Source organism: Xenopus tropicalis, chromosome 5 (assembly GCF_000004195.4).
Source record: "Xenopus tropicalis strain Nigerian chromosome 5, UCB_Xtro_10.0, whole genome shotgun sequence".
NCBI classification, from domain to species: Eukaryota; Metazoa; Chordata; class Amphibia; order Anura; family Pipidae; genus Xenopus; species Xenopus tropicalis.
In genome coordinates this window covers 109,774,548-109,801,940 of record NC_030681.2, presented here as the reverse complement: position 1 = coordinate 109,801,940, position 27,393 = coordinate 109,774,548, and the positions used below count along the sequence as shown (strand labels likewise).

General features: G+C 36.3%; 1 protein-coding gene across 1 annotated transcript in view; it reads left to right on the top strand.

The window, feature by feature from the left end:
- Positions 1-27,393, top strand: part of naaladl2 (N-acetylated alpha-linked acidic dipeptidase-like 2) — a 322,123-nt gene that overhangs the window by 276,287 nt on the left and 18,443 nt on the right. The window contains exon 13 of the mRNA XM_031902480.1: positions 18,111-18,204. Within this exon, the coding sequence (XP_031758340.1) occupies positions 18,111-18,204 (94 nt within the window). The remainder of the gene's footprint in view (positions 1-18,110; positions 18,205-27,393) is intronic.

Genomic DNA, 27,393 nt, shown 5'->3' with positions numbered 1-27,393 from the left:
AACAGAAAATAAAAAAGGCATTGCAGTGAAAAAAATAAATTACTAAAATAAGATAATTACTAAAATCTTTAAAATGTGTAAATAGTAAAAAAGAATTAAAAGAGAAGGAAAGGTACAATCCCTGGTACCCCCCACTGATTGTAATCACTTACCTAATACCCTGGGCTGGTGCTCCTGTTAGTTACACCTGTTGGTGTAGCTGCTGCGAGAGCGACCCTCTTCCTTTTCTGTCTTCTGCTGCTTGCACATGCACAGTACAGTGAAAAGCTGAACTTTAACAAAAGCACCGTCTTTTTCACTCTACTGCACATGTGTTGGCTCTGGGATCACAAAGACAGAAGACAGGAGGAAGAGGATCGCTTGTTTGCAGATAATCCAGGCTGGCATTGTCTTTTCCTAATGGGAGCATCAACCCAGGGTATAAGATAAACTATTACCTAATATTTTGGCACCCCCCAGTGAATTTACCTTTCATTCTCCTTGAAGCAAGAAAGGGTGGGGCCTTTAGTATCAGAAGAAGGAAAATTGGTTGATGGGAGCAGGGGAAAAAGCAACATTTTTATTTGTAATTTTTTTTATCTGTGTACACAACTAAGGAACCAACTAATGAAGGTTTCCTTTTTTGTAGATCTAATTCTAATAGTTTACCTTTTAATGGCTGGTGAAATTTAAAAGAGATTTAAGACGTAATGATATTCAAGACCTATGATATTTGCCCTCAGTCAACATCATTCTTTGATGTCTGGCATAGCGCTGAGAGACAAAATTGCAAATGTGGCACAATTATTCAAAAGATAAACTACAGGGCTTTTAGTTTGACATTGGTACAGGTATGGGACCCGTTATCCGGAAACCCGTCATCCAGGAAGTTCCAAATAATTCACATTTTTAAAAAAGATTTCCCTTTTCTGTGTAATAATTAAGCAATACTTGTACTTGATATAATTAATACTTATTGGTGGCAAAACAATCCTATAGGGTTTATTTCATGTTTAAATAATTTTTTAGCAAGCTTAAGGTGTGGAGATCCAAATTAAGGTGTGGAGATTCCTTTTCCGGCAAACCCCAGGTCCTGAATATTTTGGATAACAGATCCCATACCTGTAGTAGGAAAGCCTTTGGTGAGGGTAATAATAGTTAAGATACATTTCAAATCACAATACTGCGAGTTTGTGCCAGCATGGTTTTAGGTGTATTATATCTTGTCAGTCAAATGTAATTGCATTATATGAAGAGATGAGCAGAAACAATGACATTGATTTACAGTAGATGGGATTCACTTAGATTTTGCTAAAGCATTTGATAAAGTACTATAGAGAAGGTTACTGATTAAATTAAGAAATATTGGGCAGGAACATAACAGGGCTCAGTCACAAATGCAGCCACAATTGCAGCCACACAAAATTGTAATCAATTGTTGCACCACCTAAAGATGGAGGTGATTCCAGGGTTCATAATGCAGTCAGTGTCTAAAGGCTCAGCTGAGAACTGCATCCGAAACTGGCTTTGTACTGCCTCTGTTTTTGCTGATGGTAGAGTTCCATGCAGGATGTTGTCACTTTGTAGAGGGATATGACTAAATTGGAGAACTGAGCAGCAAGGTTATGCACTTTTGTAGACATACTATAAATGCTAGTTATGCACTAGATATTATTGTTTTATGGCCCCCTTAATTGAGTATGACGTGCAGTTTGGGGTTCCAGTCCTTAGGAAGGAGCTAAAATGAGTGCAGAGATGTGAAACTATATGTTTAGAGGAATTGAACTTTCAGTTCACTTGGTTCTTCAGGGTTAGGGTAATGAGGTTGCAAAATGCTATACAGGTGATGTTGTGTTGGAAAATTCTATTAATGCCTTTAAATATAGCTTGGATGATATCTTGAAAAAGCATTATATCCAAGGCTATTGTGACCTCAATATTTATAGTTTATGAGGTATGTGAACAGATATGCACCAGGGGTCATTTGGAGGGTTGAACATGATGAACTTTTACTTGTTTTCAACCACATTAACTATGAACCTATGTAAATACTGTATGTATTTTTCTAATATGGAGTCATTGTCTTAAAGTGACTCCAACTTTAACAAGATTCATGTTAATGCCATGCAATGCCATGCCCAGGACTAATATCCCAGTGATGTCATTTTTTTGCCACAACATATAACAAGTAGGGGAAGACACTGCTGCATTATAGAAAAACATACATTTTTTATTGCTGGAGTAAAAAAATATGTGGATTGCTTTATATAAGGAATATCTAGCCTACAGTTCTGCAGCTAGAATAGGACTGGGCACTGAGTTGTAAACCTTTTTTGTACTGAGAAACTGATTGTTCAGGAAACAAGGAAAATATTTAATTTTGCGATAGTATGATATAGCCTAGTAGTTAGTTTGCTAGGGATTAATTACATTTACTATAAAGTAAATAAAAAACCTTGTTTGATAAATAAAATAGTGGTTGGAACAAGCAGAAGTGAATAGCAAGGTGGAGTTATTGCAAAACACTACCATCTAGATTGAGGGTTAGCTAGTCCCTTAGGATACCACCAAGTAGTAGATGACATGAACCTTAATTCTTTGGTCTCAAAATGATTTTCCCTTTCACAAAACCACACTCTCAAGGGACCTTGTAGAAGAGTACAGAAAACTGTTGTTGTAAGTTGTAAAAAATGGAGGAAGTTAAAACACAAAAGGTCAACCTTAGACGCCCAATATAACCCAAAAAAACCTCAGCATCTGTAAATTAATATAAATAAAAACTGATGAAAATTAAATTGTGCTAAGCAATTGCCCTGATGTAGGTTTTTTTTTTTAAGGCAAAGATGTTTGCTATGGCATATATGACTGGATAGCCTCTAACAATCATTATGAAAAGAAAGAAATATGACACTGGACATGGAAATGTAATGCCCTTTTGTAACTAAAAGAAAAGTAATGGCAAATTATATAATATCCATTGGTTTTAACCTGTCTTGATTATCTTGATTTTCTCAGTTGGGTTTATGTAATGTGCCCATGTGCCTCACATGACTCTAGGCCAGTGATCCCCAACCAGTGGCTCTTGAGCATATTGATGTTGCTCTCAATGCCCCCAAACCAGGTAGTTATTTTTGAATTCCTGACTTGGGGGCAAGTTTTGGTTGAATACAAACAAGATTTACTACCAAATAAGCCTCCTGTAAGCTGATAGTGTGCATAGAGGCTACGTAATAGCCAATCTTAGCCCTTATTTGGCACCTCCATGAAATTTTATGGAGCTTGTGTTGCTCTCCAAGTCTTTTTACATTTGACTGTGGCTCACGAGTAAGAAAGGTTGGGGACCCCTGCTCTAGGCAACTTGCCTTTCTGATTGGACACTTGTTCACTGTTTGCTAACCTACTCTTTTGCTTTCATTGGAGTGAATGTGGTCTAGAATGCCAACCCATTGCCATGTTGTTGTGGTTTACCTTTAATTGTTTTAGGGCAAATAATCTTTTCTTAACTAAACTAAGTCACTGGTAGATCTGTTCTGAGTTAAAATGCTTTGCTTGCATGAAACCTTGTTTTTTAACTGAAGGAGACTATACAGTGGCTGCTTATTCATTCAGGTCACATATCAACTTAAATGAAATGATTTGGGCTTGGTCAGATTTTAATTGGACCACACAGAAGATCTCTGAACAGTTTGAGGGCAGCCTGATTGAAACAAGACCTTGGGTGGCCTGATCTATAAGATTTGCTCAGATTTGGTATCAACAGAGAATATTTTTTCACCTTTATATTTTTTTAAGAACTGCCTCAACTGTTTTTATGTTTTTTATAATATGATGCCTAATAGCTATTGCAATCACAATTTTATATGAGTAATCATGGATACATTAATTGTTGTATTACCTAAAGATAATATTGATTATACTGTAACATTTCAGGATGTCAAATTTTAAGACATCTATCCCGTATTTGGCAGAAAGGAGATGAAGGGAGTCATTTAAGGTTTTGTCCTTGGAACTCTCTTCTGTTAATTATACTATAAGTTTAATAAACACTTAAAAGAAATAACTTGTGTTATGTTATTTAAGAAAGAAAAAAGAATTAGTGATGGGTGAAATGTTTCGCCAGGCATGGATTCGCGGCTAATTTCCTCGTTTCGCCATTGGCGGATTGTTTCGCGAAATGGATGAAAAAATTCACAGCGGAAAAATTCGCCGCACGTCCAAAAATTGTCGCCGGCGTCAAAAAAGAATAGTCGCAGGCGTCAAAAGAATAGCCGCGCAACTAAATAATAGCCACGGAGGACAAAAGAATAGTCGTGCGACAAAATAATAGCCGGACGACAATTTTTTTTGCCGCACAACATTTTCGCCGTTTCACAGATCTTTTGAAAGATTCGCGAATTTTTCGGCAAAGCAAAACGGAACAGATTCGCTCATCTCTAAAAACAATGGCTTCAAATTCAAATATTTACATTTCTATTGGATTGAAGCCTATGCTTTGGACATTAATGACATTTTTAATACAGCAGCTTGTACTAACATTCAGCTATAATTCACATTATATTGAGCAGGGCTGATGTAAGAGTTGGTTACTGCTTTTAATTCATGTCAGTGAAGTTATCACCTTGCATGTCTGTTTATTTTGTCAATAAAACCACTGTCAGATGTATCTATGGTGATTGATATGCTGTTTCTTATAATATGTGGAACAGAATCAATAAAACCTTTATGCATTTCAATGATTTCTGTTTAACAGAGTTTGTTAACTTCAAATTTCAGACATATGATTAAACTGAATTATTTAATTAGTTTGAATTAAAAGCTGACATTAATTAAAACATCTACTTTTGTTTTTTTTAATTTGTTCCCTGACCGTCTAGTAAAAGGATTTTGGAAGCTGTAAATTGGACCCTGTAATTTGTTGACACTCATAACAACGAGGGGTAATAGGTCCCAAGAGACAGCAAGGCATTATTTTTAATAATTCTAACCTTGTATCACACCCCACTCACTTATACTGAATATTGGGGAGTCTGGGAATGTTACCAGAACTACTCTCACAATAATTATTACATGATCTGCTCCTTTTTTGCTGTTTAGCATTTCATCAGTTAAATGTATATTATTTTCATTTACTAGAAAGTTTAGAGGTTACATAAAATTAAATAGTTCACCATTGTCACCTATAAAGACCTTAAATGAATTTATTGGATGAATGTGAAGCAAAACCAAGTGAAGCAAATAAAATCAATATTTGCTCATTGATGAATATTCCCTGAAATATGAGCAACTTCTGTAAATAAGACTAATAATTTTGACTCATTTCCTCCATTTAAAGGACAAGTTTATGTAATAAAAGTTAAATGTAATAAAAGTACAAAGCTAGCACCATGTGTAGTAACTAATAGCAACCAATCAGATCTTTATCTTCAGACGAAGGAACAGTAAATGCTACCTGACTATTTTGTGTTACTAGACATGGAACTAACTTTGTGCCTTTATTGCATTTTGTAAAATAAATTTTATATTAGCCCTTACCTTTGAACAAAGGATTTTTAATTTTTTAACTATTAAGTTACCACTGCTGTTTCCTTGTCTTTATCATTAATATAAAGTAAGAAATGTTGGGTGGGTCAGTAGTTTGCATAACTGCCTTTATCACTGGAGGTCCTGAGTAGGATTCGATCCTAGGCACTATCTGCAAATGGTTCTCCCTGTGGGTTTCCACTGAGTACTCCTACAGGTAGTTAATTGGCTTCTGATAAAAAATAACTACTATGTGTATGTGCATTGTATGAATTTTATAAGGATCTTAGATTATAAGCCTTGCTGCAGCAGTAACTTATACAGGCATTATAACTAAGAAATAATACTAACAGAATGCATATGCCAGTTGCCGGTGGGGAGGGTACTCTCCTCATGGGGCAACTTCACAAAGTAGCCACTCCACACATTTTTGGTTCCCACCGGCGATGGGCATTTTAGCCAGTGGAAAAGCATCTGAAGGGGGTTGGTAACCCACAGTAGAGGAGATTTATTGTGGGACTGGGCAACCAATCTCCTGGTGTGTCATTACCATAATTCTTTAATTCAGAAGCCACCACTGAATTGTAAACTTTATTTTTTTTAAATGTAAATTTGTGCCATTAAACCTTTTTGTATGTTAATCACCAAAGTAATCTGCTGACAATTATTCTGCTTCACAATCTGGCTTAGAAGTATAATTATATATCATACCATATCATATCTGGAAGACCCCAGGTCCCAAGCATTCCATATAACAGATTCCATACCTGTATATATATATAGAATTGTTTGTAAAGATGAATTTGTCTAAAAATCATCACCATCCCACTTTCTGAAAAAAGTGATGATTTTAGACATCCATCCATCATCATTCATTGTTCAGCCTCAATGCTTCTCTGACAACTCACAAACATAGCTTTAAAAAAATGAAATGCATTCCATTTTATACAAAGTGCAAAAGCAGATTAAGCAGTTAAGTGTGGAATCATTTACATCTGTCATGTACTGAATACCCCTCACCTACTTCTCAGGCTATCAAGGGATTCAAGCTATTTGGATAATAGACATCTAGGTTTGTCTCTTGGTTACTGTTTTCCAAAGATCTAGCAGAGTGAATGCACCTGTCACTCTATTTGCCCACAGCAGTGCCTGCCAAAAGACTATCAGAGATACATCTGCCACATGAGTATGAAATATTGCCATAATAGATATCCTAATTAATTAACAATTTTAAATGCTTCTGAAGTCTTAGTATTTTATGGAATGCTGTCTGTGTGGTTTATGCTATGATTAAATATAGCCTGTTTATTCTGATTAGCCAAATATTCTAGCTACTATAGATGTGTTTTAAAAAATATCCTGCTCATAAGCTCATAATGCACAATAAGTTTACAGCAAAAGGCCACAGTACAGGACCTCTTCTATCTTATGGTCATCATTTGTGTATGGGCAATTATTTCTCTCACTGTAATCTTATGTTATGATGACCCTCTCTGTCTGGGTCATCAGTCTGTTATTGTTTCTCTTATCTTAGCCTTTTTTCTCTGCCTTTTCATCTTTTTAAGAAACACTTTTTTGTATTTGTCAATTTAATAGTTTACAACTCAAAGAGATAGGAAACATAATAGGAAACATAGATAAAGGAGCATAGGCAGTAACTTTATTTTGACATGTATGTATGTATATTTTTATTGATATATCTTTACTTAGGTGCGCAGTGCTGTAAGGCAGAAGAATAAATGAATAGAACAAACAGGGGGTAGTTGCACAACCTGGACATGGAGATATATGGGTTTAGGGCTACTGTCTCTTTCTACCACCCCAAAAATAAAATGGTGTAGCTCAGGGCACAGGCACTGCCCATTACTGTTCTAGGATTTGGTGGTAGTACTTGGTTGTTAAATAAAAAATAATTGTGTGTCAACACAAAAATATTAGTCTTATTAACAAGTTTACAGTCTTCACTGTGTACTTATTCAACATTTGATTACCTGTATATTGTACCTCTGATATATCGGTGTAAAGCGATAAAAAATCATAATCATTGTCATAATGTTTACCTTTACAAAAACACCTTTTGTTTATTTTATGCATGATGGATGATGTTATCCTGGGGAAAGAAAAGTGTAAACATATTTGCTAATGTTTTCAGTCAGGTAATTATTCCAGAGACAATAGGTCTACCTTATAACGGTGGCCATACACGCTTGGTGAGGACCCTGATCCGATGAAAAATAAAACCTGCCCGATTGAGATCTGGCTGATTTTAGGCTAAATGTTAGTCCGGCAGGCCTGTCGTTAGTGCCTATACATGGGCCGATAAGGGACCGATATATGGCCATCTTAAGGTCTCAGTTTGTTTGTAAACTTTGGGTCACTAAACTATTTAATAACTTTATTGGATAAAGCCCTTAATACTGATCTGATTAATAAACAAGAACACAGGTACCTACAGTATATAATTCCCATCCAACTATTGCGGCATTCTATTGTCTATTTCTGGTCAGGTGATCTCTGAGGGAACACACTGTCCATGACAAAATGGTGGCATGAGGTAAAAAATGAAAAAGGACAATATTTACTGAAATATACATATTCCAGGCTGGTAAGATTGCTTAATAGGCTATTTAATATTATACCAACTATCTGTTGTTAAAGTATTCATTCTGGGAGTATAATTTTCCCATGTTTAAAAGCAAACATCTTGATGGTTGCTATGGGTTACTGCTAATGGACAAACTTAGTACCTTTTATTACATATGGGGACAAGTGTGCAGACTGGTGGCTGGGTGTGAGCAAGTGATAAATTATATGTATGCACAAACAGAAAATTTGTCATTATTATGCTAAACTTAGGCTGAGCATTGTTTGCACTGCTTTCTGCATTACCTACCAATGTAAAAAGTTTAAAGAGGGGGAAAGAACAAGCATTATATGTTTATATTGACTCAGAACAAGTAGTTTTTATTGGTGACAGCTGCTTTTTTTTAATCCAGGAAAATCAATTATTAATTACAAAAGCAATATCGTTCTAAACAGCAAAAACAAGGTAACAGTTTTAAATGCTGAGAGCAGACTTTTACTTTGTATTACTTCATTAAGGCTGTGTTGCTTTCCATGAAGAGGCTTGATTATGCGGGGCTATAGCTTTGTGATGACTCTAAATAACAACCACTTTGCAGTTTTGTTAATTCATTTTAGTGCAGAGAAACATTTAAATATGGAATGTAAATGTGCCCATAAATACTGTTTAGTTTACTACACGGGAGATTAGCAATTAATAGAACTTTGACGCACTGCAGTAATTCTTTTTTTTATAAATTAATTTCTTTATTCAAGAGGAAGATTTATAATAATGACTAGTAAGTGAGGCATTTAGAACAGTATTAACTGTGACATTTCATGTGCACTACAAATTAATTACATTGTCCTGCAAGAAAGCTGTACTTTAAATCATATGATAGCTAATATGAGATTCATTTTACTTTCCACCAAGAGTATAATATAATGCAGTCATGGTGTCTTTCTTTCATCATGATACAGTAGGCCCATCATTTATTGACATTTCAGAATTTTACGAACAATATCTATTTTGTCTAATATAAAAAATGATAAGAGTCAAATCCAATGTGGATTGAAGTTTCAACTTCAGAGACAGTCATGGGCTTCTTCAGTTTTTATTTGACAGCTGTAATCATTCATAAATATAGTATCAAGTAGTTACTGTGCTGGTTGAAAAAGTGTGTCTATATATTTAAATATGTATATTTTATGTATGTAATGCAATTAAATTTACACACACACATATATTGTTGTTTATACAAACTTAGTGCCTTTTATTACTTAACCCCCTATAGGCTGTAAGAGAGAATGTAAGAATGGGAATAAGAAATATGAATCCAATATGTGTAACAACATTGTAGATAAATGCTTTGGTTCGACAGATGTGTGAATGTATGATAAGAGAAGATAATTCAATTTATGCCTGACTGCAATATAGATTTGTGCTTCATTTCAATATATACAGTAGGTGCATTTGAATTATTAAGGGCAATGGCTACATCTCTATGAAAATAAGTTATTCACTTTATATAGGTTTTAAAGGTACAATACACTTATTCATCTTTAATCTTTGCACCAAGACATATGCTGGATAGTTTAAAAAATGGTTTTATGACTTTTTCAAAACTGGAAAATGCCTTTTTGATATGCATATTACAGTAGATCTAGAAACCTATTTAATGACATTTCGGAATCAGGAAGGTCTTTCTTGCTTTAATCCACTTGATTCTAAGTAGAAATAATATTAGCCTAAGGATTTTATTAAAAGAAACACTGTTGCAGCACTGTAAAACAGGATGAATGACATTCACCAGCAAGTATATAAACATAAATTCACATTTTTTTATATGAAAGAAAGAGGTCATATGAAAACAATAAGCAAGCAAAAAGGAACAGAATGCAATGTAAAACATGAATGAAAACAGGGATATTGTTGATATAATAGCTATTAAAGTGAGGGTGATGCATGAAGCACCTGCAAGCACAATACAAGGGACAGTGGTGTCCTTTGAGAGAGACAGAATGACGTCAGCCTTGACCCCAGTATTCATGCAGATAATTGTATTAATTAAACCTCTTGTTCAACAACCTCTTCTTTAACATGAGTGCAATGAAAAGGTCTCGTGCAGAACATTTTTTGCCTGTTTAATTACAAAAGAATCTAATCAAGACAAACAGAGAAACTGAAGTTCCTCCATATTTTTTCATTGTAAGGTAAAAGCATTAGATGCACAGAAATTCCCCGTGATAATGGATTCCTGATAACAAAACAGTCACAGCAAAGGTGAAGGGAGAGGTTTGTATACTGGTAATCTAATTACCTACCTCCAGTGGTGTAACAATAGAGGAGACCCTGCAGTCGTGGGGTAGGGGGGAGATAGGGGGGCCCCCAGACCATATGGTCTGCTTCCTCTATCATTGCTTGTAAATCACCACTTCCTGTAAGATCTTAGATAGGAGACGGGATGGGTAGCGGAAATTTATAAGCAACGTAGGGACCCGACGCAGGGGAAACAACAGTGCGGGTGGGGAATGTGAGCCGGGGACTACTCTGCCCTGGCGCATCCGAAGATTTTTTTGCAGGGGGGCCCTGGCGCAGAGTAGTTACATCACTGCCTACATCACAAGGACCAAACATAGAACAGCTTCAATTTTACTGTTTGCTCCTCATCTCCTTTTCTGCTGATTCACTGCAAATGCTCTTTGCTGCTGTCAGTTACTAAGCTTAGGGAATGACAAAATAATGTATATATACAGTAAATGTCACAATACAAGGCTGATTAGTAATTTATTCAGATTCTTATTACATGCAGCTCTGAACCCAATGCAATTAGCATCAGAATGTAATAATCAGGAACTTTATATATTCCAATATGCAAAACTAATGTCCATGCCACAAATTATGCAACTGTATTGATGGGCAGTTATAGAATATAGTTTTAAGTAGTAATGAGGGAACTTGCTGCATTTGGCTTGGCAAAGAATTCACAAAAATTCATTGGAGTCACATGAAAGATGAAATTATATTGTGGTTAAGACATTTTAGCTCTGAAATAGCATATACAGTGCCATACATTGCTAGAGAAGCTCCCTTCCTCTATGCTACAACCTATGTTGCCAATTTCTTTTAAACATAGCGCAAAACAGCTCCTTAGATAGAAAGGGCAGAGTTTCTATCCCATTGGTGGATGTGGAAGATAAGGGGCATGCAGATTGTAAGCTTTTTGGAACAGGGATCTCCATCCACTGGTCTCTTGTCACTTAGCTCTGTGGAATCTTTAATTCAACTGTACTCCTTATGTATCTGTATTATTACTTTACTTTGTATGTATTTATTATTGTAATGACCTGTTTGTTGTATTAATTTATAGTTCTGCTGTACATCGCTGTGTACATAAGTAGCACTATATAAATAAAAATGTATGTATGTGCATGCATACATACATACATACATACATACATAATAATGGACATTTTTTTTTTTGGCGCAACAGAAAGACTGTGGAACAGACTGCATGGCAAAATTATGAAGGCGTGTACAAGTCTGAATAAGCCCATTCCTAGTTACAGGACCACCAAACCTTAGCAGTGATGTAAAAAAAAAAGACTGAAAACTAGAAATACATTGGGGGATTTACTAAAACAGGCAACCAATTAACAGAATGGAAAACATTTGACAGAAATTTGAATTTAAAAAATATGTTTGAAATATTTGAACAATTTGAATTTAGATTTGCAGGGTTAAAAGATCACTACACTTGAACAGGATATGTCCTAGCAGCAACCTCTACTTAAACAGTTCCTTTGACCTGTTAGATAAATGCTGCTGATATACTGCTGATATACTATTTCTTACTATCCTAGATTCTTAGCTACCTGGCTACACAATGTAGCCTGTGGCTCTATCCAATATGGCTGACAATTATGGTTGGCCATATCAAAGGTAGGGTAATGGAGGGGAGTGAACAAAATGGAACAGCAGGTAGTGGAGAATGAAGGGGAAGGCAGTAAAGGGAACCAGACACTGGTGTGATATCAAAAATAAAAGGAAACCACAATAGGAAGGGAGACAGCAGAGGGAAGGGAGGGGAATGATGACTAGAGGGTAGGATTGTGCAGAACATACAACAAAGAAAGAAAGCTAATACAAGTACTGTAGATTATAATGAATAATGTAAATACAGTTAAAAATATTTGTAGTTACAGAGGGGTTAACTGACCTTTATCTATATCTACAGTATACTGTATCTATATATATCCACATTATGTTGGAAATTCCATATGATTGATATTTTTGAGGAGAAATACTTTATTGAATGTGTATACTTAATGTTTCAATCTAGGGAAAGAATATCAAAAATAAGGCTATAAATAAGAAATCAGTAGGCTTTTCTGTCTAACTACATTACATGGGTTTGATGTATGTTTCTGCAGCATTATTAGTCACTCCACTTAAATCAATGCTGTAGTCATTCCTCTAAGTGATTGATTGCTTTGGGTTAACTCACATTGCCTCGGCTTTAATAAACCCTATAATTATCCTTTTAACAAATGCAAACTGCACTGTAAGTATGATACAAAGAATCTTTTCAAATCATTTTTTTAAACAGTCCTTTTTTATTAACATTAATTTCCATTTTTATTTCCATATTTTTGTTTCTTTTTTTACTGTGTGCATTGATTCCTTGCAATCACGCTTCTGGTCATTGCTGTTAGATTTCACTTTGGTAAGTAGCTTATCATTAGCAAAGTCCTAGATGTTATTGTCTCAAGGTGCAGTTTGGAGTCTGAATCCAGCATTACCTGCCAGTCAATTCAAGCGCATTGCTCACAGCACCATTTTATTTAATGATTCTTTGCCACGTAGCAGTCTTCCAAGTTTCACATTTCTTCAGCATTTCTTTTCAGTGCTCTGTCATCAAGGCAGAATCTTTTTGAAGCAATATGACTGATCCTCCTGAAATGTGTGATTTATGTCAAATTGTCATAAAATATAGAACCACCATTAATCGTTTTTTTTTTTTTTTTGTTCTTTTTAAACTTTAGTAAAAGCTGTGTAAAGTATTCCTTATGTGCAGTATGATGATCCAGTTGTCATGAGAATAAAATATTTATGAAGATGCTTTTGAAAAAGCTTGGCAGTGGCCATATACACACTGACACACAGACACCCACACATACATGTATTTTTCCCATAATAAACAGGCACTTGACTATCCTAAATCGATGCTTTGTTCCTGAATGAAGATGGAGATAACTGCTTTGACCCAGGGAGGCTTTCATCTGTAAATGGCTGTATCACATCATGGGATACTAGCACTTTATACATTTACCAGGAGAGTGCTGCTAAGCCTTTATATACTCTGAGCAATTTTATTTTGCTCTCCTGCTTCCCCAACAGCTCTCCTGTATGTCCATTGCCAACTCAGTCCCAACCCCTGATGTGTCCAGGTGGAGCATAGCCCCACTCCAGCATTAACTCTGTAGACATCAGGGAGAGGTACTGAGTTGGTTAGTGACACAAAACAGTAAAGGAGACTGTGGGGAGTGAAAACTGTGAAAAGTAAAAGGTCCTGCTTGAACTTCAACAATTCCTCACTTTATTCAGCAACTTTTTTTTACACTTTTAACTTTGTCCTTAGCTTCCCCTAGAATTAGTCAGATTTAATAAGGCTCTTGTCAAAGTTGTTTTATTTTCTTTATGCACTTGAACATTTCTCGAGCTAAACAGAGAGGTGAAGCTACTCCATGTTTGGTTCTTAAGAGGTAGATAATTGCAATACCAGTGCACAGATAATCCCCCTGCATAATGGATTTCTGCTTATCTATAAGCCAAACCAGTCGCAATAAGGGACCTGCAATAAATACGATTTATTTGATAAACCAAACTTTGCAAAAAACAATTCATGGATCTGTAATCTACTGAATAAACACAACTCACCAAAATCTTGAGGTTACTGCTGTAAAACATTGTTTTAATCTGTCTTTAGTAGTTTAATTAAGTTGCTTAGTGAAATGTCCTGAATGCCAATTAAATGCTCAATAAGAAAGATACTTAATTTTAGGTAGTGTAAGATAATTAAACAGCAGTAAAAATGTTGTTTTAATAGAGTGAGTAAAGTGGCTAAAGATCCAGGTTTCTTAAAGATGTGCTTTATTTTAGTAAGTAACAAAAGAATTCTTATAAGCTATAAATGGGGGGAAAATATTTCCAATGCAAAAATGTATGCCTTTATGTATATGCATGTGTTATCTAGAAAGCTCCGAATTGCAAGTAGACCATCTCTCATAAACTCCATTTTAATCAAATAATTCAGATTTGTATAACTGTATTCCTTTGTCTTTGTAATAATAAAACAGTACCTTGTACTTGAACCTAACGAATATATAATAAATCATGATTGGAGGCAAAACAGTCCAGTTGGGTTTATATAATGTATTTAATCCTTATTTTCCCCATAACTGCTTATTATTACATATTACATATTTTTACATATTAAATTGGGTTGAAAAAAGACATACGTCCATCACGTTCAACCATAATAGTTGAACCCCATCTGAAGCCTCTCTAATTTGCCGCAGAGGGGAAACAATTCCTTCCTGACTCCAAGATGGCAGTCGGACCAGTCCCTGGATCAACTTGTACTGAGAGCTATCTCCCATAACCCTGTATTCCCTCACTTGTACTAAGAGCTATCTCCCATAACCCTGTATTCCCTCACTTGTACTGAGAGCTATCTCCCCTACCCCTGTATTCCCTCACTTGTACTGAGAGCTATCTCCCATACCCCTGTATTCCCTCACTTGTACTGAGAGCTATCTCCCCTACCCCTGTATTCCCTCACTTGTACTGAGAGCTATCTCCCATAAACCTGTATTCCCTCACTTGTACTAAGAGCTATCTCCCATACCCCTGTATTCCCTCACTTGTACTAAGAGCTATCTCCCATACCCCTGTATTCCCTCACTTGTACTAAGAGCTATCTCCCCTACCCCTGTATTCCCTCACTTGTACTGAGAGCTATCTCCCATAACCCCTGTATTCCCTCACTTGTACTAAGAGCTATCTCCCATACCCCTGTATTCCCTCACTTGTACTGAGAGCTATCTCCCCTACCCCTGTATTCCCTCACTTGTACTGAGAGCTATCTCCCATAACCATGTATTCCCTCACTTGTACTGAGAGCTATCTCCCATAACCCCTGTATTCCCTCACTTGTACTGAGAGCTATCTCCCATAACCCTGTATTCCCTCACTTGTACTAAGAGCTATCTCCCCTACCCCTGTATTCCCTCACTTGTACTGAGAGCTATCTCCCATAACCATGTATTCCCTCACTTGTACTGAGAGCTATCTCCCCTACCCCTGTATTCCCTCACTTGTACTGAGAGCTATCTCCCATACCCCTGTATTCCCTCACTTGTACTGAGAGCTATCTCCCATAACCCCTGTATTCCCTCACTTGTACTAAGAGCTATCTCCCATACCCCTGTATTCCCTCACTTGTACTGAGAGCTATCTCCCCTACCCCTGTATTCCCTCACTTGTACTGAGAGCTATCTCCCATAACCATGTATTCCCTCACTTGTACTGAGAGCTATCTCCCATAACCCCTGTATTCCCTCACTTGTACTGAGAGCTATCTCCCATAACCCTGTATTCCCTCACTTGTACTAAGAGCTATCTCCCCTACCCCTGTATTCCCTCACTTGTACTGAGAGCTATCTCCCATAACCATGTATTCCCTCACTTGTACTGAGAGCTATCTCCCCTACCCCTGTATTCCCTCACTTGTACTAAGAGCTATCTCCCATAACCCCTGTATTCCCTCACTTGCTAAGAATCCATCCAGCCCCTTCTTAAAGTTATATAATGTATCAGCCAGTACGACTGATTCGGGGAGGGAATTCCACAACTTCACAGCTCTCACAGTAAAAAATTATTTCCGAATATTTAAACGGAGCCTCCCTTCTTCTAAACGGAGTGGGTGCCCTCGTGTCCGTTGGAAAGACCTCCATAACAGATCCCCCCTCCATAACAGATCGCTTCTGATGCAAGACACATCATAGCATTCCCAGAAGGTGCATGTACACACGATCTTCTTGGTGTGCACGCTTCCCCAATATCGAGCAGGATCACTTGCATACATTACCCCAGCTTAGCCCATCCTCTCTAAGACGTCAACTGATTACAACTGCTTACAGCAGTTGCTATGGTAACATATGCTCAGACCTTGACTATGGACATTGATCACAACAGAATAGTGTTCATTGATGTTCTGCACTGATCAGTGTCTTTCTTCTGTCATTTTGCACTGCAGTCCTGATGTTTTATTATCTAGAACAGCGCACAATATGTTATGTGCAAGGTCAGCGTGTGGGGAGGTTCACACATGCACTGTTAGTTAAACTCGACCATGACATTGCCTAAGTAAATTTGGGGGGAATTCCCCAAAGGAGGGTTGAACAGTGCAGAGAGTGATAGAAGTAGTATTACTTAAAGAAAACATAGCGATCTAGTAGATAAAGGGGTGACAATCTATATAGTGAATTGTTGAAAGGATTTGTTTCCTAGTCCTTTAAATGATTTTTTAGCAGATAAGGTATGGTGATCCAAATTACGGAAAGACCTTGTCTATAAAATCTGAGGTCCTAAGCCTTCTTAGGTCCCATATCTGTATAGCTTTTGCAAACAAGGAAATTGTTTAGCAAACACTTCAGCCAGTGAAACAAAAATTGCAAATCAAAACTTGCAATGCAATAACTGTCTAGCTGTAAAAATATACATTGCGAAATGCAAATTTTAATTATTTGTGCAACTTTTTTTCTGTTTATGACTTTTATTTGGTTATGAGCAAAATTTTTCTCCAGAAATTTAATTTCCACATTTTGCCACTGGCGGACTGTTTTACAAAACAGGTGCAAAAATATGTTATGGTATAATTGGCTGTGCGACAAAAAAGTTGTGCTTGAAAATAATTTTTGTTGCATGCAATAAATATGTTTGACATGCGTAATTTTCGTGTTTCACAATTTTTTTTGCTGTTTCGTGAATCTTTTCAAAGTTTCACAAAATTTTCGGCGAAACGGGACAGATTCGCTCATCACTACTTTTATTGCCTTTCCCTCAAAAGGCTTACATGTACAGTATATAGTGGGGTTCCCAAACAAAGTTGTACATCTCTGGGGCTCTTAGCATAGATTACTGAGATCAAATTAGCTCAGTGAATATTTAAATTTATAAATCTGGGCAAGAATGCTATATTTAATGTGCAAATATCATTGCATATTTGTATTAGCATTGCAATTGTCCTTAAGAGCTTTTTAAATACGACAATCAAAAATTGTCAATATTTCGTGTTGTTGAACTATCTCGGCATGCCTTACTTGCCCCAGCAGCTCTAATTCAATAATACTAACACTAGTAATATGCCACCTCCACTTATTCTTCTTTATCTGCTGATTAGACTTAAACTTGTTTCTTTGTGTAAAAAAAACCCAACCAAATTTTCATCATTTATTACGCCTCAAAACCATGAAAAACACTTATACAAAACTTCTAACATCTAAAAACTGGCAAGGTCATGTAAAAGTCAATGGGAGCTGTTCTAGGCAAATTGTAACAATCTTTTTTTAATTCATGGGCAGCCATAATATTTTATTCAGAAGGATGAAGAACTTTGGGCAAAATAGAAGAAATAGTAGATATACAGATATAAGCAGTCTTTCCATAATTTGTCTGCGAAAATCATTTCAACGTTAAATGAACCCATTAACTTCTCATTTCTATGTTTGGCACACAAGATTGTGATATAATGTCATGTCTCCAGCATAGCAAAATATTGCCTGAAAATGCCCCAAGTAAAATATGTATATTTGATGAAATATTATTTAGTTCCTTGATACACAGACCTTTAAAAATTGAAACTTCCAACCAAATTTTCAAAAAATGCTTTTGGAAGAATATTGTATATTGGTATGTACTGTTACTTTTCATTGCATTAAGCACTAAATTTCAGTAAACATTGTACTTTTTATTTCTATTCCAGTTAACCTCAGAAGTGATTCTACAAGTAGCAAGTGAACCCGTATTACCCTTTAATGCACTGGACGTAGCATTAGAAATTCAAAAGAATGTTGAAGGTAATCCTCAATGAAAATGATTAGCTATTATGCTTTCTTTGTTGAAACATAGATTTTCATGCTTAAGTACTTTAGAACTGCACTTAGTTTTACCTAATGGAAGAACATATTTTTCTGTGAGTCATAAAGAAGCTATTAGAGACCTATTAAGAATTTCCTTTTGCTTTTCTTTATTGTCAGAGATGTCAGAAAGTATTCTACAAAGAGTCAGAAAAGAAAGGGGGGATTCAGTGAATATGTTTTATGTTACTGTTCTTGTTTTTCTATATTATGGAGAAAAAACTGCACAGTTGCCTATTACCATGTACAGTAAAAAAAAAACTGATTCTGGTCTCTAAACAGTAACTGGCTAATACTTGGGAAAATGTTACAAAAAAAGTAAATAACAGAAATATATGTGCACTGCAATCAGTTTTTCCTCTGCTTCTAACTTGTCTTTTAAGAATAAGGAAGGCTCAATTACCATTAAGGGGCTCTTTTTATTACTTACAATTTATTGTGTTAAAATCTTCATTTAGTAGCCTAATTATTATCAGTTTCTTCAGCTATTCTGACATCACTCCTGGTCTGGCTCTGTGGCTATCCTCTAGCCTTTGGTGTGGAGCATGCCCAGAACTTCCCTTCAGATAGATCACTACCTAGTTGAGGCTGAGGAACTTGAGTGTCTTTGCGACCCAGAGATATAATTATTGGAGATTTTGCTTCTGGTAGGGCCACTCTTGCCAGACAGGTCAAAGGCTAGAGACCAGTCTTAAAGTGATGCACCAATCCTCCAGGTCTGGGGAGTTTAGGTTAGAGCTGACAACCCTGTCTTTATTTTTTTAAATATTTGCATGAATGATAGAAGTTTACAGTAAGTGGAGAACACACAGCATGATGTTATGATTGTCATGGGAGACATGAATGCAAAGGCTGGGATGAGTAACATCTAGTATGATAAACTCATAGGGAAATGGTTATAGCAATGAATGGAAACGGAAAGAGGCTTTCTGTATTCTGCACCTTGAACAGCTTTGATATAGGATATGGGAGGTTTCTTGTTCCTACATCTTGATATCCACAAGCAGACATGGCGTTCTTTCAATGGGAGACAGAAACCAGATTGATCATTTCATGTTCACCTTCTAAACACTTTTTCAGTTCAGTTATTTTCAGATAACACCATAAATAGACTTTTTTTCAGTTGCTTTCTATTATTTATGTTTGACCATTTTTCTAAAATTGAAGTTAAAACTGTAATGGTACCATTACCTTGTATCTGTTTGTGTGAAATTGAAACTGAAGAGAACTCAACAGAAAATAAGTACAAAAAGGCACTTGAATGCTGTGACTCTAAAGTAAAGAACACATTTATATTCTTTAGCTAAAGCATAGGTTCAAGACACTTCAGGACCTTGAGATAAGGCCATGCCAGACTTATGACATCAGTAGGAAATTGAACAAAGTACTAAACCTAAAGCAACAAGGAATGTTTAGGGTAAAAAACAAAAAGTGGATCACAACAGAAAGAAATGAAAGGTGATGGAAATTAGATAAGCCTTGAAGCTGAAGCTGAATAATGCAGTTAGTCAGACTACAAGTAAATCTAACACAAGAACATTATAGTACACAATGATACAAAAAGAGACTTGTGGGAAAGCACAAGAGGCCGCTAGTAAGCGTGAACAAGTTGATGTACACAAAATTAAATCTTCAAACTTACATTTGGAAAGAAATAACCAACATCAGTTGCTCCAGTCAAAAGCAACCAGGATGCCATATTACAACTGAAAGAGTAAAATGGAACACTTTAAGGAAATCTTAAATAGATCTCCCACAGACAAGGCACCACCAGAAATAGAGGAGATTACATTAGCTATCATAAAGCATATATCTGAGGTAGTGCTTTAAAAGCTGAGAAAAGAGCAAGCTATAGTATATTCTGCAAAGTGAAATGGGTGCATTTAGTCTTAACATCATAGATCTGTGAATGGAATGGCAAAGGAAGCTTTATATCAACTTTGTTAACTTAGAGAAGGTATTTGGTAGCATTCATACTGGTGCATCCTGAGAGCTTGTGGCATAACACAACATTTTGAAATAAGAACTGATGTCAGACAGGGGTATGTAATATCTGCAGTGTTTTTCAATGTCATAATCAACTGGGTTATAGAGCAGACAACCTAGAGGTACTAGAGGTAAAGGATCTAGCCTTATTGTCCTACACTCACTGTCTAGCCTTACTGTCCCACACTCACCTTTTCTTAACAGGTGGGAATGAAGGTCAGTAAAAGGAAATACGAAATTATGGCCAGTACCAGGGAAGATTAATGACTATGACCTTTTTACTCTGTGTTACCTTGAGAACATGGCCACCATCATAATAATGATAATCATGAAGCAATGATGATGGTATTGACACACAGAACTCAATGAAAACTTGGACAAAGTGCTTAGTGAGCACAGCAAGTTCTTAAAAATGTTATTGCTACTTTAGTTTCTACTTTATTAATCACTTAGCCCCACAACCACATTTTTACTAAAGACGTTTTGTGAATGGCCCAAAAAAATACAATAAGCACTACAAATGTTAATATTAATGTCTATTGATGAATATGTGTTATTGTTATATATTTCTATAATATATATTATTAGCGATTGATCTTTTATATTTAGATGGAAAGTCCACAAGCTCAATGACCATGTTCGGTTTTAATGTATTTGGATCATCTAGGATGACTGTGCTGTCCCCTGGGCATTTTTTTTTTTAATATTTACCCTTAATGCCATAGTAATCTCTAAGCACTAAAAACAAAAATTTAACTTCTACAAGTTTTGACTGACCTTGGCTATTCAGAAGAATAGAATTAAATATTAAGTATTTTGTTATATTTGATATATTAGAACAAGTAAATGAAACAGCAAGCCTCTTGATATGAAGGTCCTTTGAGGACCTGTGGAGCTTGTGGCCTGCACTTTTCACAGTCTGACAAGTGACTGTGTGTACTGTGAATTTATTACTCTAGTTCAGAGCAGCAGATCACTCTAGCCCTCTCTTGTTCTTACAGTCACAGGAAGGAAGGGTAATTTACTGCTGAGTAATTTGTTGAACTTGATTTATTTAACCACTCTCAAACTCTCAAAAAGCTTTGTGTTTTGGAAATGAATGACCTTGGTCTGTGTATTTAGTTATAAAAGAAAGATTATTTGGGGGAAAGAAAGTTTTTATCTTTATCTATGATGAAATGTAGCTTATTCAACACTCATTTATACTAGTCTGGATTAAATGATAACAAATAACACTAGGGGGATACAGGGGCTACATTGTACCTGTGGTGCAGGTAGCAATACAGTAACTAAAACTAGACACTATAAATAAAAGATCTTAAACTGTGAAACTCTAGGACAAATATGAAAGAACAAACAGGGCATTTATACAAGAGTCGTTGGCCTGACAGTTTTCGTGTACTCACTCTACAGTCAATTTGTCAGCCTTTAAGTGGATCTATTTTCTTACTTTTGTTCTTCCAAGCAGTTCCTTCCACTGTTACGTTCTATAATTCTTCATTTCCTATATAATGGAGTTTAATGGCATGAAATATCTTTTCTTGCAAGAAAGAGGTTTTGCTGTCAAACACAAGTTGCCATTCTAACATTTACAGAGAAATAAATGATTGAGGAGTGGAAGATCAAAACAACCTGACAATTTGTCTTTTGTTTTCACTCTAAATGAGTGCAGAAGTTATGTCAGCATCAAACTAGTTTAATTTATGACTCCAGCATGGTGCAATTACATTAACAAAATGACACCCCACAACCTGTGATATTAATCATTTTTGCAATAGAAGTATTATTTTTCAGTGCTACCTTAACTTATTATGTTCCCTTGATCTATTTAAAAAAGTGCACGGCTCAGCCAAGAAACATATGTTCCACAATTCTATAACTCAGATGCTGTATTAGACTTTACTGAAGCTCACCTCATAAATAACATGACTCGGGTGACCATGCCCCGAGTCCTGCGCAAATGAAAGAGTAGACAGAAACTTCCCAATCCACAATAGCAACTTAACAAGGCAGTAACTCACCCAACATCAATAATGGTCCAGGTGCAAAAGCCCCAAACCCATAGCCAGGGAAGAAATCCACACTTTTTTGTTGTAGAAGGCTCCCACACCAGATTATTATTGTTCAAAGTCCTTTATTCTCCATCAAAACATTAAAACCGCCTAAACCCTTGATCTATTTAACCTGACAATTTTTATCCTTCTAAATAGATACTGTCATCAAATAATTTATATTTAAAAAAATGTACATACATTTCTGTAGGGCTACTTTTCTATGGCAGATGTGCCACAATTTTCACAATAGAGGGGTTCATTTTGCTCTGCTTCTGTTGAACTGTATTGATCTGTACAGTAGAAACAGTAAGTCAGTTAGACGTATACTCTGTTTAAAAGTTTAAATAACCTTTTCAGCTATATAGATATTTGCTTTATTTTATATATTTATTTGGTGCCTAATGCAAGCAGGGAAAAATAACTATTTTTTTAATTGAGAAAGCTACCATTGTTCATAAACTGTAACTAATTTATGTTAGTTAACTGCACATCATTTTTGAAGAAAAAGTTCTCATCTCCTTACATCTTTCTTCTCCAAGTTTCTCTTAACAGATGTAATGTATTTAAATGAGAAAATCCTAGTCAGTTTAAACAGAAACAAACTATGCATCTATTAGAGTTGCAGTGCATGAGAGGTTGCAAGTGTTTTTGGAGCTTCTATACAGTGTGACATGCTGTTTGCCTGTATAAATAATTTTTTGGGGGAATTAGCTATGGTAGGCAGGTAAGCAGATGAAGAAGATGGGAAGAGTCAGGCAAACTCTTCCCAACTTAAACATCACAGGAACGCAGTTCTGTAGAATTTCAACAAAATATATTTAAAATGTGTCCCCACTCTGTGCTCTTAGGGTAATTCTCACACTCTGGAACCTTTTTGGGGTTTCTTATCATCCCCAATTTCACGCATAAAGAGTGACTCTCACACCCATGAACACTTGGGTTTCTCATTCAGCCCTGCTGTCTCTCCCCTCCTGGGATACCAGCTCATCAGCCTCTGGCACACTCTGGCTTCTCACTAGGTCTTGACATTGTGGCTTTCATACACTAGTCAAAGGCTCACTCTGCTCCATGCAGTAGTAGGCAGCACCCCTAGCCCATCTGGGAGTTCCTAACACTGGTAGGCAGCCTTCCTGCTCTGTGCCCTGCTCGGAGAGACCTTCCACTCTGAGTGACCCCCAGGTGTGGCAGCACATCCCTTTATAGCCAACTGAGAGGGCATATTAACCCTATCTGCACTTGGAATCCCTCAGCAGGCCACTTCACACACCTCAAATATTAAAAAAAATCAAATTTTTAGGAAAGACAGCTGTGTTTTCTAAACACACTAGGGTTGATTGACTAAAGTGCGATAAAACGAGTGCTATTTATAGCATGAGTTAAAAATTTTATTGCGTCTTATTTTTCGCCACTTAACGCACGATTCACTAAAAGAATATTTGCGTTAATTTAGATGCGATGCTGTTTGCGTTATTTAAGACGCGGTTTTTCACGGTATTTGATGCAACGCACGCTAATTAACGCAGCGGGCACAAATTGTCACCTTGTGCGAAAAAAAACGCAAGCCATATTAGCCATACACACCATTACTTTCATTTCCCTGGAGGCTGCATCACTCTAGGGCCAACACAGACTTGAATAAATCACAAAGTCCATATTGTCTTGCCAAAAGCTCATGAACTGTGTTTGTGAATCATGCGTTAGTATTATTTCTGTGCAAGAATTAACACAATGCGTTAAAAATTAACGCATTCGGTTGCACGCTATTTAACGCACGCTATATGCGACTTAACGCATGCGATGATGCGTCAATTTTAACCCAAAAAGCATGCGATAATGCTTATCGGCCTTACCCATAACGCTTATCGACGCTTATCAAGTTAACAATTTATGCACTTTACACCTTTTCACTGATCACTAAGACTCATTTACATCTGCAAGTGCAGTTTCCTAGTGCAGTTGCGTTCCCCGCAATTTTCTTCCAGTCAGTTCTGCATTAAAGCACTTTCAGTAAAGGTACTTAAGTCAAAATGAACAGTTTGCACTTCCACTCAGTCTTTGCCTTCCATTCACATTTGAGCACTGCTGCACATATTGCTGTAGGAAAATCCTGGTGCTACCTCCACCTCCTGGTGGTAGCTCCAGGGCTACATTAGCACTGTGCATCAATATGCGCAGAACATTTGCCCTGAAAGAATAAGGTGCACATGTCACTCACATTCTAAACAATAGAAATGACTTCAGGCAGAAAACATAAAGAACACCGCAGTTGTGTCCATTTTGGCAAATCAGATGCAGTTGCAGTAGAGGCAGCACTATTGTATAAAGAGAATTACCTGTTTGAGTTTAAAGTGACACCAGAATTTTTTGGGGGAAAAAATGCTATATTATGGGAAAAAAACATTGTGATTATGCACTTTGCTCAGTTTGGAAGAAATTGGCAACACAGTAGCATGTTTCTTTTAAGAACAGTTGTAGCATAGCGGAAAGGGGCTTCTCTACCAAAGCAAGGGTAATGTATATGCTAGAGCAGAGCTACAAACAAATTGTTGGGGGGAACAAAACACTGCAGGTGTGTGCATCACTACTATGGAGGACAAGTGGAAATAAGGTTCTAGGGGGCCTTATATTTAATCTTCAGCTAGGAAGTCTTTCTATCAGCTGTACAGTGTTGACTGGGCCTTGCTGCAAATTTCTCAAACTGTGTCTGGCTTCATCAGTGAAACCAACACAGGTTAAATACTAATTTTGACCCCTTTGACTGGTTAAAGTGAATGGTGAGCAGTGTGCATTGTGTATACTATATGCATTAATAAATTCTGTTTCATTAGTGTATCTAAGATTAAGTATGATAACCCTACAAACCTCCTTCTTACATTCCTGTATCACTTAACTGTGCCTCCTAACAGCAAGAATTGATGTAGGGTTAGGATTAATTGGATTCTCACATTCTTCTATCCTCATACCATTAGCTAATACTGCGGAGGGAATATATCATTATAAAATTAAAAAAGCTGGCAAAGCAGGGCAACCTAGACCATAAAATATGAATTTTGTAATGCAAAAACTGCAAACCTGCTGTGATTTCTCACACAAATGAACTTACAAATGGAACAATAGTTATTGGAAATAATTGTGCTCTGTGAGGGGTTATATATTTTTAAGTGATATCACTATGCTTTATATCCCTCCAAAACAAATGTGATTAGAATGTTGTAATGTAAAACAAAATGCTTAAATCACAAGCTAACTTGTAATAACTTGTGTTCTCTTCATATGGGCAAAATCTTTCTCATATCTGCCTACATTATAGTCACAGTACTCGTACAAACTTTTAAAAGCAAGAGATTTAAATATATTGTCCTAAAATATCAAAATAACTGATTGTTAAAATCATTACCAGACACTTTTTGATACAATTATGAAGCATTAGGGAACCATTAAGTGCTTTTTTTTAAATCTTAAGGTTAAACCTAATTGACAGTTGACAATTCTCTTCTATTCACTGCAGAGTAATTACAATCTTTGTCAATCATGGGAATATATTGTAAATTAGCAAAAGAATTGTCAGTTAAAAGATGCAACAAACATGTTTTGACTGCTAAACATACTGTTAGATTGTTCTGTCAGGAAAAAAGTATTGAATTATAAAAACTAGTTTCTTTAAACCAATATATGGACGGATAAATGCTACAGATTTAACTACAGATTTAATCACAATATATTTAATTATATAATTAAATATTCCCATCAAATTATTTGGTTGTTAATGGTTAAGGGACTAACTAAAGTCATTTTAGCCAACTATGTTTCTGCATTTACCACCCCAATTCTTATCAACTCAACTCTTAATGATATAGGGCAGATGTTAATATACCCATCAAATATCAATATTCCAATTCCAATCATCAGAAAATACCCTGCCATAGACAATACTGAGAATTGCCTCTGCTACACCACACTTAGGGGCACATTTACTAATCCACGAATCCGAATCCGAAAAATTTGCATTGGAAACAAACCTTTTGCATCTTTTTCGTATTTTTGCGATTTTTTTCGTAGCTGTCACGACGGGCAAAACTTTCAGACTTTGCATGATTTTGGAAGCCTCCCATAGGACTCAATGGCACTCTGCAGCTCCAACCTGGCCCAAGGAAAGTCACGATACTGAAGCTTGAATAAATCCGAAACTTTCGTACTCGGCGCGACGGCTACGAAAAAGTCGCGACAATTCGCGCAAGTCGTAACGCTACGAAAAAGTCGCGACAATTTACGAAAAAATCGCAAAATACCGATCATTGCGAAAAAAACGCATTCGGACGCTTTTCGGATTGGTAAATGTGCCCCATAGAGTCAATTATCAGTAAATTATCAGCATTGTCTATTTTTGTAGCCATGACAAGTAGCTGCTGTTAGTAGTTATGTGTGTCTTCACCCTCAAGGGTAAAAGTAGCGGCTGTCTGCAGATGTCTACAAGGAAGATGGCAGTTAGCCAGTCAAATTAACATCTATTGCAGCATCTGTTTAAACCTTATAAAGTTCTAGATAACATATGTTACATCTATACCAGCTCCCCTACAGTGCTTCAATAACCAAACAAAAGGGTGTGCAATAGGTGAAAAATGAATCAAAGCAGAATTAAGGTTTTGGGGGAATACAAATATAGAGTATGATGATTATAATAGGGTCAGATGATTAGGGGAAAAAAATAAACCTCTACCTGTGCATGTGCTGAGATTTCTTACATATACAATGGCAATATGTACCTATGCTTAACATGGGGCCAAAACACTGAGCTTGCATTGGTGAAACATATATACTCTTTTTTTCATATTTGTTAACCTATATGGTACAGAACCATGAAAATTAAAAACAGTACCATTTTTCACTTACATACATCTCTTCAGCTCCTGATAGCAATGGTAGGATGAATACTGTTTATTCAAATCCTCCCTCCCAATTAAGTACTTGACCATGGGGAAGCATGGGTCCTGAGATCAATTTAGCCTGTGCGTTACCTGTTCTCATGTGTTTCCTGTGACTACTCCAATCTCTTCCCAGACTCCAAAAAGTGCAGGCAAGTTAATTGGCT